We start from the raw sequence: 11,789 nt of genomic DNA on the forward strand, positions 1-11,789 counted from the left end.
ACAAGATTGAGTTAAATTATTTTATTTCTGCTCTGTCTTTGTGTCTTTGACACCGACGAAGGCTGGATTGCCGAAACACTTGTCATTCTGATTGCCACCCATCACTTTTGTAAATGTTATTGGTCTTATAGACTCTAAGACAGGGGTCTTCAAGTAATGTAACAAACATAAGGGGGGGGGGGGGGGGAACATCCTATCACACAAAGATCTGGCGGCCCCCCTGTAGTAACTCTGAAGACCCCTTATGGGTCCCAGACCCCTGCCTGCTCCAACTCCACACTAGAGAGGAGTCAGAGCGCGGTGGTTAAAAAAAAGTTTCTCTGTTAGCCATGATGACGCATTGGAAATTCCAGTTCAGTGCAGAAGTTGTTTGTAGACTACATTGACCTCCCTTTCTGTTTTAGATTATTAGACTACCATGGATGACTGGGAAGAAGAGGTAACGTAAATTTGTTTAGAAATAAGCTGTTCTGATTGAAACAATTAATTGTAATGACAACTGATAAGTCAGTCAACTCATGGTTGTTTTCTTAAATTGTATTAATATGTACAGGGACCTGCTGCGACCAGTACACTCACCAATACCTCCAAGAGTGGTAGGTTCTTTCATAGTGATGTGAATTGTATTTACCGTAACGTTAGTAAAATTGACTAGATGCATGCCAGAGTGAAGTTATTTTCTTACACATGGTTAAAACTACAAGTACTGTCTGTAGGTGGAATGTTCTCCTCATGGAACAGTGGAAACGGCCCTGGACAGCAGAATGTTAGGATGTTTGTTATAACTAACATGTTATTTGGTCATTTATCTAAGAGGTTGTGTTGAGATGACTTGTTTGTTTCATAGATAATGGTGACTCATTTGGAGGTGGTGATGGTGGAAGAGGTAATATTGATTTTTGTTTTTGGAAGTGTAATCCATTCACTAATGCCTAATCAGACTTAAAGCTGCAATACAGCTTAATGGATACAACCTTTGACCAATCTTTATGGTAGAGTACAGTATGTTAATACAATATAACTAGTACATCTATCTGCAGTGGTTGGAGGTGGTCCATTGAGAAATGTAGGCCCTGTCGCACGCATACTATAGGCGGCAGGACACTGGTTGAACATTAGGAAACCTGACCATCTGTACATTTTTACTTGACCAATCTATCTGAACTTGGACACGTACATTGACCATTGGCATATGATGGCTGGGCTACACGTGGCCTATGTAGACTTGGTGCAGCAATATGTATGCGTGTGGTCAATAAAGTGCAGAATCTTTCATTGTAAACAGTCTCATCAATTGTGTGGCAAGAACCCACAGTAGCACTCTGCCTCCTACAGTGATAAAATGACAAATCAGGGACAGGACTTTACTGCTCTCATGCATTGTTCTCCTGAGTGGCCTGATATATATCTTAAAACTGATTGAAACAGATTTTTATCAAAGTTGTTTATTAGCATTAATTTGCCATGGGATTTGTGGTGCCATTTGCAGCCTTCAGTCTCAAGTCTGCACAATCACATTGTTTGGGTGCACACACCCCCATGTATGGACTAGTTCAAGTTTCAACCCTGGGTGTAACAGTTGCAATTGCCTCTTTCTGGCAGGAAAGGATGGAGCGCATGCAACTGTTTCATACAGTCAGTCACTCGATACGTTTTCGTAGAGGTTTTCAATTCCACAGCGTTCTAATTTGTCATGCTCTGTGTACTCACCCAATGGAAAGTTGTTCCGACTGTCATTAAGCTCTTCTGATATCAAATCAATTTGAGTTTTGACAGAAAACATGGATTTGGTCAAATTGCACTTTGCCACAAGATTCACACGGACCACAGTCTCTTAACATTCACACAGCAGCACTAAACGCAGGTAAACTTCCTTCAATAAGCACATAACGTATGTATGGGGTGCACAAATTTGCAGGTGCGATTACAATTGCCCTGCACCAACTGCAAAGCACCTGTCCATGTGCTCATTGAAGGAAGTTCACAAATGTTTAGTGCTGCTGTGAATGCCGTTGAGTACAGAGAATGTGTTCTGTGTGAATCTTGTGGATATAACCTACTAAATATACATTTTCTGAGTACACATAAGAGCACAACAAAATAGAATGCCATTGAGGTGAATCCCTCCATGAGAATGCATTGATTTGATTGTGTTCTGTGGCTGTATGTGGAATGCATGCAATGTATGGTCAGCCATTCTAGGGCTACCAGTGGCCCGGATGTGAATTGGGGTCATAAGATGTTCGAAACAGCAACCTAAGTTGAGGAATTTTGTGTCATTCTCTTTTTTATATATTTATCATGTGTCAAGTTTTGACTTAATGGGGATGCCTTGATTTACCTTGGGAGCCACTGTAATTTAACAAGAACCATTGTCTTTGATATGTATCAAGTGGAGGTTGCACATGTCTTCTACAGGTCGTGGAGGAAGAGGAAGAGGTAGAGGAAGGGGGGGAGGATTTAGGAGTGAAATTTCTTCAGGTAAGCAAACCTAATTATGTGTTATGGTATACTATTGACATTCCTGCGCATGATCAATTTTGTCGGTTGCCATTCGGGGGACATCATGGCATAATTTTTTTACTGAATATCGTGAACCCCTTATGCACTCTAGTTGTTGAATTGTGCGTTTTGTTTCTTTTAGATGGAGGAGGCAGCAGTTGGACCAGTGGAGAAGGAGGCAGCAGCTCGACCAATGGAGAAGGAAGCAGCTGGACCAGTGGAGGAGGAGAGCAGAGCTTCAGAGGACGAGGAGGCCGAGGTGAGACGAAATCAATGTAAAAACGGTTATGCAAATGTAAATTAACCAAGGCATCCATTGAAATCAGTGGTTCTAAGAGTAATATTGTTACTTCACAGGTGGCAGTAGAGGAAGTAGGAATGATGATGGTGGATCCAGAGAAGGTAATGGAGGGGAGAGGTCGGATGAACTGGCTGGGTTACTGTGGCAGTGGATCATGTCTGTTATCCATAAATAATACACATTCTATTCTTGACTGTATTATGTGATTGGCAAATTGTCCAGGAATGTTCGACCAAGGCACTCTTGTGGAAAAATTTACGCCTTTATTGTATTTCTTCACAGGGTTTGGAGGAGGTAGTCGTGGAGGCCGGGGGGGCTTTCGTCAAGGTATGTTTTTACTAAAAAGCCAACTACCACTTAACAAACTTCAGTTCTTTCCTAATATTCTAAGCAATTCTATTTTGAAAGGTTTGTTAAGCAAACAAAAGATATATATATATATATATATATATATATACATATATCTTATAATATTATAAAAAGAGATGCAAGAACTAATTGTTTTTCTTACATATGTGAAATTGCCTCACTGTTGTCAGAATCCCATGGTATATTTTAGCTGGGAGTAAAGGTGTATTGACACATAATGACATTTTTTTTGTTTTGTTATTGGAACAGAAGATCGAAGAGAAAGTTCTGGAGAAGGTACATGCACCATCGTATATAACTATAAACTGAAATAGTGAATCATGTTCATGAGTTAAGTCAACTTAAGCAAAGATGAAGTCTTCTCTAAAGGTAATATTGGTGTGAATCAGGTTCCATCTTTGAGTTGGATATTTGTGTGAATCAGGTATCATGTTTGATTTGGTCAGCTTGCGTGAAGATGTAATTCTGTGTATCTGTGACAGGTCAAACGGAAAACTTGGAAGATGGAGTTGATGAGAGTAAGTAAAAGTATCTATTCTGAACACACTTAAAGTTGGTATTTTCTAGTATGCTTTTGTTAAGTCTGTCTAACCTCTTCCCCAGGACCGAGGGTGACCTATATTCCTCCAGCCCTCCCTGAGGATGAAGAATCCATTTTTTCCCACTACGAATCTGGCATCAACTTTGACAAGTATGATCAGATCATGGTGGATGTTAGCGGCAGCAACCCACCGAAGGCCATCATGGTATGGATCTGTTGGCAGAATTCTCATCTGTTCAATAGTTAAAGGGTAATTTACTTGGACAGCAATGAACAGTTTTTCTCCATCTTTAGACATTCGAGGAGGCCCAATTCTGTGAGTCCCTGAAAAAGAACGTGAGCAAGTCCGGCTATGTGAAGCCAACTCCAGTGCAGAAGTATGGCATCCCTATTATCACAGCGGGCAGAGACCTCATGGCCTGTGCCCAGACTGGATCAGGCAAAACCGTGAGCTTCAGCTGGTGCTTTTACAGTATCTAGATTCTAGAATGACTTTTGGTTCAGGACCGTACACATTTGTCAGTACAGGTGGTGCAAATAAACTACTACTGTACATTTCCTCTGAAGATCAGGAAGTGGAGGTGAGCTTGGTTCCCTGTCAGGGAGGATTGTAATGCGTTTTCCTCCCCACAGGCTGCCTTCCTGCTGCCAATCCTCCAGCAGCTGATGACAGATGGAGTGGCAGCCAGTCAGTTCAGTGAGCAGCAGGAACCTGAGGTGGTGATTGTTGCTCCAACCAGAGAACTTATCAACCAGATCTACATGGAGGCTAGAAAGTTTGCCCATGGGTGTGTATTGTCACAAATTAATAGTTGGTTCTGTTGCAGCACATGAAAAGTAATTATTTTAGTCTGTAAAATGACTAAAGTACATACTGGCAATTGATAGAAACCACATTAGATTATGGTGTATGCATTTTGAACATGCTGTGAATGTTCACATTTTTCTCTTCTGACCTGTGTAGGACATGTGTGCGTCCTGTTGTGGTGTACGGTGGAATCGCTACTGGACACCAAATCAGAGACATCCTGAGGGGATGCAACGTGTTGTGCGGGACTCCAGGAAGGCTATTGGATATGATTCAAAGAGGAATGGTAATTAAGCCCTTGCCAGTAGTTCAGTTATGATGGTGGTGAACCTTTCCAGCTGACTTGGTTCAAAGCTTATTATATACTTGTTGAGAGGCTGTGTGTGTGTGTGTGTGTGTGTGTGTGTGTGTGTGTATATCTATGTTTCTACTCATGGCTAAACATCAGAATTTTTCCCTAGGGAAAATAATAGTTTAATCTAGCTATAACTGATGTGCCCTCAAGGTGGGTCTCAGCAAGTTGCGTTACCTGGTGTTGGATGAAGCAGACAGGATGTTGGATATGGGCTTTGAACCTGACATGCGCAAGTTGGTGGGCTCTCCTGGCATGCCAACAAAAGAGGAGCGTCAGACCCTTATGTTTAGTGCTACCTTCCCTGAGGACATCCAAAGGTACACTTTATGTATCTAATAAAGGTTGTATTTATGTGAAACTCCTCAATACTTCATTTATCTGCATGGTGGATGTTACAGGCTGTCTGCTGACTTCCTGAAGGCTGACTACTTGTTCCTGACTGTGGGTGTGGTGGGCGGAGCGTGCAGTGACATAGAGCAGAAGCTGATTGAGGTCACCAAGTTTTCAAAGAGAGGACAACTAATTGATGTCCTCAAGACCACAGGTAACGTCTCTAACCTCACTAACTCCAAGTCTCAGCTGTTTAGCCATTTGAAATAAATAACCTGAACACACTTCAAAAAGATCAACAATGGCAGCTATTGTGGAGAAAAGTCTAAAGCTTTCTTCTCTGTAACTAACGACACAATATTGTGATGCAGGAACTGAGCGTACCATGGTGTTCGTGGAGACAAAGAGACAAGCTGATTTCATTGCAACATTCTTGTGTCAGGAGAAGGTTCCTACTACTAGCATCCACGGGTAAGTGGGAGCTTGATACAATGGTTTGGTTCTTTTCTTTTTTCCAGCATTTGAACCTGTACCGTGTCTTCTGACAGCGACCGTGAGCAGCGTGAGCGAGAGCAGGCACTACACGACTTCCGCTCTGGAAAATGTCCCGTGCTGGTGGCTACCTCTGTGGCTGCACGAGGTCTGGATATACAAGATGTGCAGCACGTGGTCAACTTTGACCTACCCAAAGGCATTGATGAATACGTCCACCGCATTGGGAGGACCGGTCGTTGTGGCAACACTGGCAAGGCCATTTCCTTTTATGATCCTGAGCAGGACAACCAACTGGCTCGCTCCCTGGTTAAAATTCTCTCTAGTGTAGGTGACCTTACTCGATGCACTGCTCTGACACCTTTTTAAAGCACAACATTAAAACCTAACGGTTCCTTTGGTTTGAATGTGATTGATAGGCCCAGCAGGAGGTTCCCTCATGGCTTGAGGATTCAGCGATGGGCGCCACTGGAACTACATCATTCAACCCAGGAGGGAACACCTTTGCTTCCTCCGACTCCAGGAAGGTAATTGTTGTCAATTATGTAGACTTCTTTCACAGCATGTTCTAAAGTTTATTTTTTATAAAAAAATTATTACCGTAAGCACATACAGTGAATAGATAGATAGATAGATAGATAGATAGCAGAGGTCATATACATGTAGCAATAGGAGTTGCGATTGATAGCGAGGCAAGCTCGACAAGGCTGGATGCGAACATACAGATTGCATGCTGGTCATACAGTGACCAGCATGGTCGGTTTAGAAAAATACATGCCAAATTACATTAACTAGCAGCTTAAGAATGATTAAGTATATTTACAAGATTATGTTACAGATACTGGGATTGCCTCAAATATCTCACTACAGTAATGTGTCTGTAAGTCACTACAACGAGTGCAATAGAGCAAAGCTTAGCTTTTCCTATGTGGGGACAAGTGTGAAGTCAACATTCTCACATGTTTTTTGTTTTGTTTTTTGGCCCTTAGGGGGGAGCTTTCAACACTGACAAAACTGCAATCAGCCAGCCACAAATGGCTGCTCAGACTGGAGATGATGACTGGGAATAGATTGCCACTATCCAGCAATCTTTATTTTTCTTTTTAGTTTGTTAAAACATTAATTTGCATGGTATTAAGTTGAATAATTTGCATGGTGTTAAGTTTAATGCATGAAGCTGTTCTGTTGTTTTCACAATAAGTTGTTTTTACCTTTTGTTTGCTGTATTTTAGTTTGAAAAACTTATGTTTGTATTTGTTTGAAAATCTTTCTTTTAAAAAAACACGTGCAGAATTCAATATATTTTCAGTGTATTTATTTGAAATTCAATATGCCTGCTGTGGCCATCTAGCAGCTAGTTCTTTGGATGTTAAAATGTTATGTTAATGTTATAAAACCTGACAGTCTTTAGTTGGTTGTCGTGTTAAAGTTAACGAAGATGCAAAAAGGGTATGCATACATGCCTGTGGACTCAACTACTTTAACCATGGCATCCCTATTCTTGCAGACTTCTTGCAGTGTGATAGCTCCATCGGTGTTAGAAGTGAACTAGAGCCCTGCAGCTTTCTTCGCTAGCTGAAACAGAAGTCAAGATGGCTGGGAACAGTAGTAAAAAGGCAAAGTAATCATGTGATGGCATGTTGACTAGTAGGGAATGGGCAGCAAGTTGCTCAGAATGTGGTGCTGATGAGGTTTGATTAATGTTAGGTTAGCAGACGGTTCTCTTAAGGCAGTTTGATGTGATTCAGGCATTGAGGGTGTGCAGTGAGACTTTTAAAACATTGCCAGGACCTGCCCTGCAGGTCGGAATGGGAGAAATGTTGCTGGAATTAAGGGGAAGTATCTCAAATGATTTTCAGTGACATCGCAAAAGAGGTTTGTCCTGTGGTGGCTCCATGGATGATGGTGTGGCCTGTTGATTGGTATGTGTTAATGGTAAAAGTATATTCAGTGATGTAATGAGTTGTGATTTTACAGATTTATTCAGATGGTGCTAAGAAACCTAAAACCGTAGTCTGCATACAGGGTGGCAATACCAGCAAATGTTGGAATTACAGAATATCCAGTAATTTAGGTGTTTAAACAGTGGAGATGTTTGTTGCACTACTCTGTGTGTGTGTGTGTGTGGAAAAAAATCCAAGTGGTGATGTTCAAATTCATTAGCAACCCTAGCAGTCTAGTTGTTTTGAAAAAGTGTATATCCTATGTCTAGATATTTCAAGACAACCCTTCCTGGTAGCTTAGTTGCCAGACTTCAATGACACCAACCATCGATCAAAAGAAGGAACATACATGGAAAACAAATCTACCTCATTCACACATATTTAACCAAAGTCATCTTCAACAAAAACTATTGTAAGAAACCTTGTCTCATAAGAGAATGTAGAGATCCTGCCCACAGAACAGCATTTAGACAGTGAACACCAGTAAAGGAGGCAGAGCCGCAGAAACCCCCAGGTACATAAATGGTAACCTTTTATTGAAACACAAATAATGCAGACAGACTACACCATGCAATATTGAACACAGTCTGTGTAATGGCCTACCTACACACTAACCCTGAATATTGACAATAGTCTGCCCTCTAGTCGAGGATCTTGTTGTGCCAGCATTGCAACAAACATTAGCGATTTAAAAAAGGTTTTCAAGGGTCAGAAATGTATATTTCTTGGTAATACTGAAGTGGTGTTTTTTTTTAATTTTATTATCCAATACCTACCTATAATAAATTTTATACAGTTTAAGTGGTGAACATGACTTAATTACCTGGGTTGTTACGCGGTAAGAAAGATGAGACGGTGTCTGTGTTGTGGAACAAAGCCATCGTCACATGTATGATGGAAAATATACAATACATTTTATTTAGAGTAACAATTCTTTTTACCCCTCATGTCAATTAACACTCCCCACTCTGTGTTGCTAGCGTACCCTACTACTGGCTCACCTGCCAGTGAGGAGCCCCCATCAGGAGGACATGGCGCCTAGTAGAGGTGTCTCTGTCTATTGAGTCAGGGTCAGGTGTCGCCATAGGTTGTGATGTGAAGTCACGGTAGTTCAGATATCTTCGCAGGGGGTTGCCAGCCAGGGTAGTGTGAAACTGTTAACGGAGGACAGTTAACCGCAGGAGGCCGATTCAAGGCTACAGACACAAGCAGAGGAACACAAGAGGGTCAACTGTGTTACACAGTGAAAAAGTTAACCACTTAAACCCTCTATACTTAGTAAAACAGACCTGAGTTGGCTTTGTACTTGGTCTGCTCTTGTTTCCTCTTAAATTAAGAGGATTTTACAGTCATGGTTTTTATGGCATACAGTATGGTCCTACAGTATGGCTTTAACCACATTATTAACCCTGGCGTCCCTTTGGGCAAGATTAAACAAGATAAAACATGCTTTCGCTACGAATTGTGGCACTAAAGCAGTGGTGGAAAAGTACTCAAATGTTTTACTTAAGTAAAAGTATCAACAGATGTAGAAATAAAAGTATCAACAGATGTAGAAATACTGTTATAAGTAAAAGTCCGGAATTCAGAAGCAGAAGGACTGGACTGGAAACGTGAACTGAGAAAGTATGTGACTGTGTACCGGAGCATAGAACATGCTACTACTGGAAAGAGCCCTGCTGAGCTACTCTTTAACAGGAAGATGAGGGGAAAGTTGCCAGATCTCTGTGGATCATACACAGCATCACTGGAAGTACGTGATAGAGATGCAGAGCAAAAGGTAAAAGCAAAGCTATATGCTGATGAACGACGGGGAGCTCAGTACTCGAAGGTGGACATTGGAGACACCGTGCTCATACAGCAGGACAAGGTGGACAAGTTCACCACACCATTCAACACAACACCACACAAAGTTGTGAGCAAGACAGGAAATCAGGTTGTGGTTGAATCACCAACAGGAGCAAGATACCAGAGAAACACCACACATGTGAAAAGATATGTGACCAACAGGCCTACGGGGGCACACGACACACCGGAGGAGACACAGTGGACTGAGGACAGTGCACTTGACGTGGACACACATGCACAGACTAATGTCACTCACACACCACAACACACTCAGATGTCAGAGAGACCTCAAAGGGTGACAAAACCACCTGAAAGGCTCAGTGACTTTGTGCTGACCTGAGCTGAATTGCACTGTAAAAAGAAAAAAAAGGGTATTGTGCATTGTTTGAAAAGCTATTATGCATTGTTTGAAAAAAAAAGTATTTTGTTCTAAGGGTCAGTACAGAGGTTGTTCAAGGTACAAGTTTATTTCCAAGGAAAAGGGAGATGTCATGTATTGGTTAGCCAGGTCACATGACCAGGAAACAGGTAACTGAAATGTATAGGACACACTATATGACGTAACCTGTTATGATTGGGACCGGTGTTTGAGGAGCGGTCATTAATAAACGAACTAAAAGACACGAAGCTTTCTTTGTATATCTATGATTCAATTCAGGTTGCACTAACTATAAGGAGTAAGTTAGGCACACAACAATGAGGGAAAACAAAACTCTCTCTACTGGAGCATTGGTGATGGGGATGCTGAAGAGGAAGGATGCAACAGCAGTCAGATTTCGTGTTTTTGTGCCTTTAAGCAAGACTTCTCCAGAAGAGGAGCTCTTTCTCTCCACAATTCCCTGCTGGCGTGGCAGAGTCACACAGTACTCATCATACAGTTCACCCATGTTGGAGGAGGATAGCACTGATTTTACTATATAAATTGGGGTCCCAGAGATAGAAATGCTATAAAATGGGGGTCCGTAGCCTAATGCACATGTCAAACTGGGGGTCCTTGAAATTAAAATGGTTGAAAATCACTGCTAGAGCCGTAAAAATCTTCTCTTATGGGGGTCCCTGGCTTATCTTTTCAAATGGGGGTCCGCGGGCTAATGAGTGTCAGGGTCCTTGACATGAAAAAGTTTGAGAACCACTGCCCTTCACCATCCTGATCCTTTTTAATCAACTGCAACAGTGTTTTGGGGCACTGATTCTCTCCCAGTGACAAGAAGTAGCTCTGATTAGCCATGGATATCAAGAGCTGGATAGACATTTCACCCATCATGGATAAATAGTTTCCCAGTCCTTAACTGCATTTCCTTTTCTTTGCCGTGGTCGTAGTTACCTCCCTTTCCTCCATGTTTCATTCACTCATTTATTCACATTTCACTATTAAACGCGTCGCTTAAAGGACGACTTCACCGCTTTTCAACCTATCTTCATATAATAGGTCCTCACTAATACTCATGATAAAATGGTAAAAAAAAAATCTACTCGGTCTGTGTCTCAGAGGAGGGCTGTGGACAGTTCAGAGTCCCGTCTACCAGTGACATCATCAATGGGGAATCCAAGCTAATAGAAACTGCAGGCTTTCTATTCCTGGAAAGTTGCAACGCAATAAAAGAAGCCATTGTTCTCGTGTCAATAAAAATCTAAATAAAAAATGTGAAATCTTGTTGGGAAAAGAAATCATGCCTAACGATGATGTCACTGGTAGACAGGTTTCTGGACTGTCCACAGCCCTCCTATGAGACACAGACCAAGTAGAAAAAAATGGTACCATTTTATCATGAGTATTAGTGAGGACCAATTATATGAAGATAGGTTGAAAAGCGGTGAAGTCGTCCTTTAAAGACTCGCTCCGCAAAATGCGCTGTTTGTTGTTGTTTTTGGTGGGCGTTCCATAACACACACACACACACACACACACACACGCGCGCGCGCGCGCACGCGCACACACACACACACACACACACACACACACACACACACACACACACACCGCGGACTTCGTCAAAAAGATGAAGGTCGAGCAGTGGTGGAAAAAGTACTCAAATGTTTTACTTAAGTAAAAGTATCAATACTGCAATGTAGAAATACTCTGTTACAACTGAAAGGCCGGTATTAAAAATGTACTCTATGAGTAGAAGTACAAAAATATTGGCATCAAAATATACTTAAGGACCAAAAGTTAAATTTCACAAGTTTAATGTGTGTCTAAAATGTTTACTCCACTACACATCTAACATCTCAGAGACAAATATTGTGCTTTTACTCCACTACAATTATTTGAAGACTTTAGTTACTAGTTAAAAGTACTC

At 41.5% G+C, this 11,789-nt stretch overlaps 1 protein-coding gene across 1 annotated transcript; it reads left to right on the forward strand.

Annotated features, from left to right (window-relative positions):
- Nucleotides 1-418: 418 nt before the first annotated feature.
- LOC308080533 (ATP-dependent RNA helicase DDX4-like) lies at nt 419-9,829 on the forward strand (the record flags this gene model as incomplete). Its single annotated transcript, XM_080422429.1, has 18 exons — nt 419-439; nt 848-886; nt 2,419-2,481; nt 2,645-2,761; nt 2,860-2,920; nt 3,086-3,130; nt 3,655-3,690; nt 3,776-3,918; nt 4,008-4,160; nt 4,347-4,501; nt 4,678-4,807; nt 5,027-5,193; nt 5,275-5,420; nt 5,578-5,677; nt 5,755-6,025; nt 6,118-6,225; nt 8,622-8,682; nt 9,294-9,829. 18 exons carry the CDS (start codon nt 419-421, stop codon nt 9,827-9,829), a joined length of 2,352 nt encoding a protein of 783 aa, XP_080278555.1.
- Between the last annotated feature and the right edge of the window lie 1,960 nt (nt 9,830-11,789).

The sequence above is a fragment of the Gymnoscopelus braueri genome, assembly GCF_963280865.1.
Source record: "Gymnoscopelus braueri genome assembly, chromosome: 24".
Taxonomy (NCBI): domain Eukaryota; kingdom Metazoa; phylum Chordata; class Actinopteri; order Myctophiformes; family Myctophidae; genus Gymnoscopelus; species Gymnoscopelus braueri.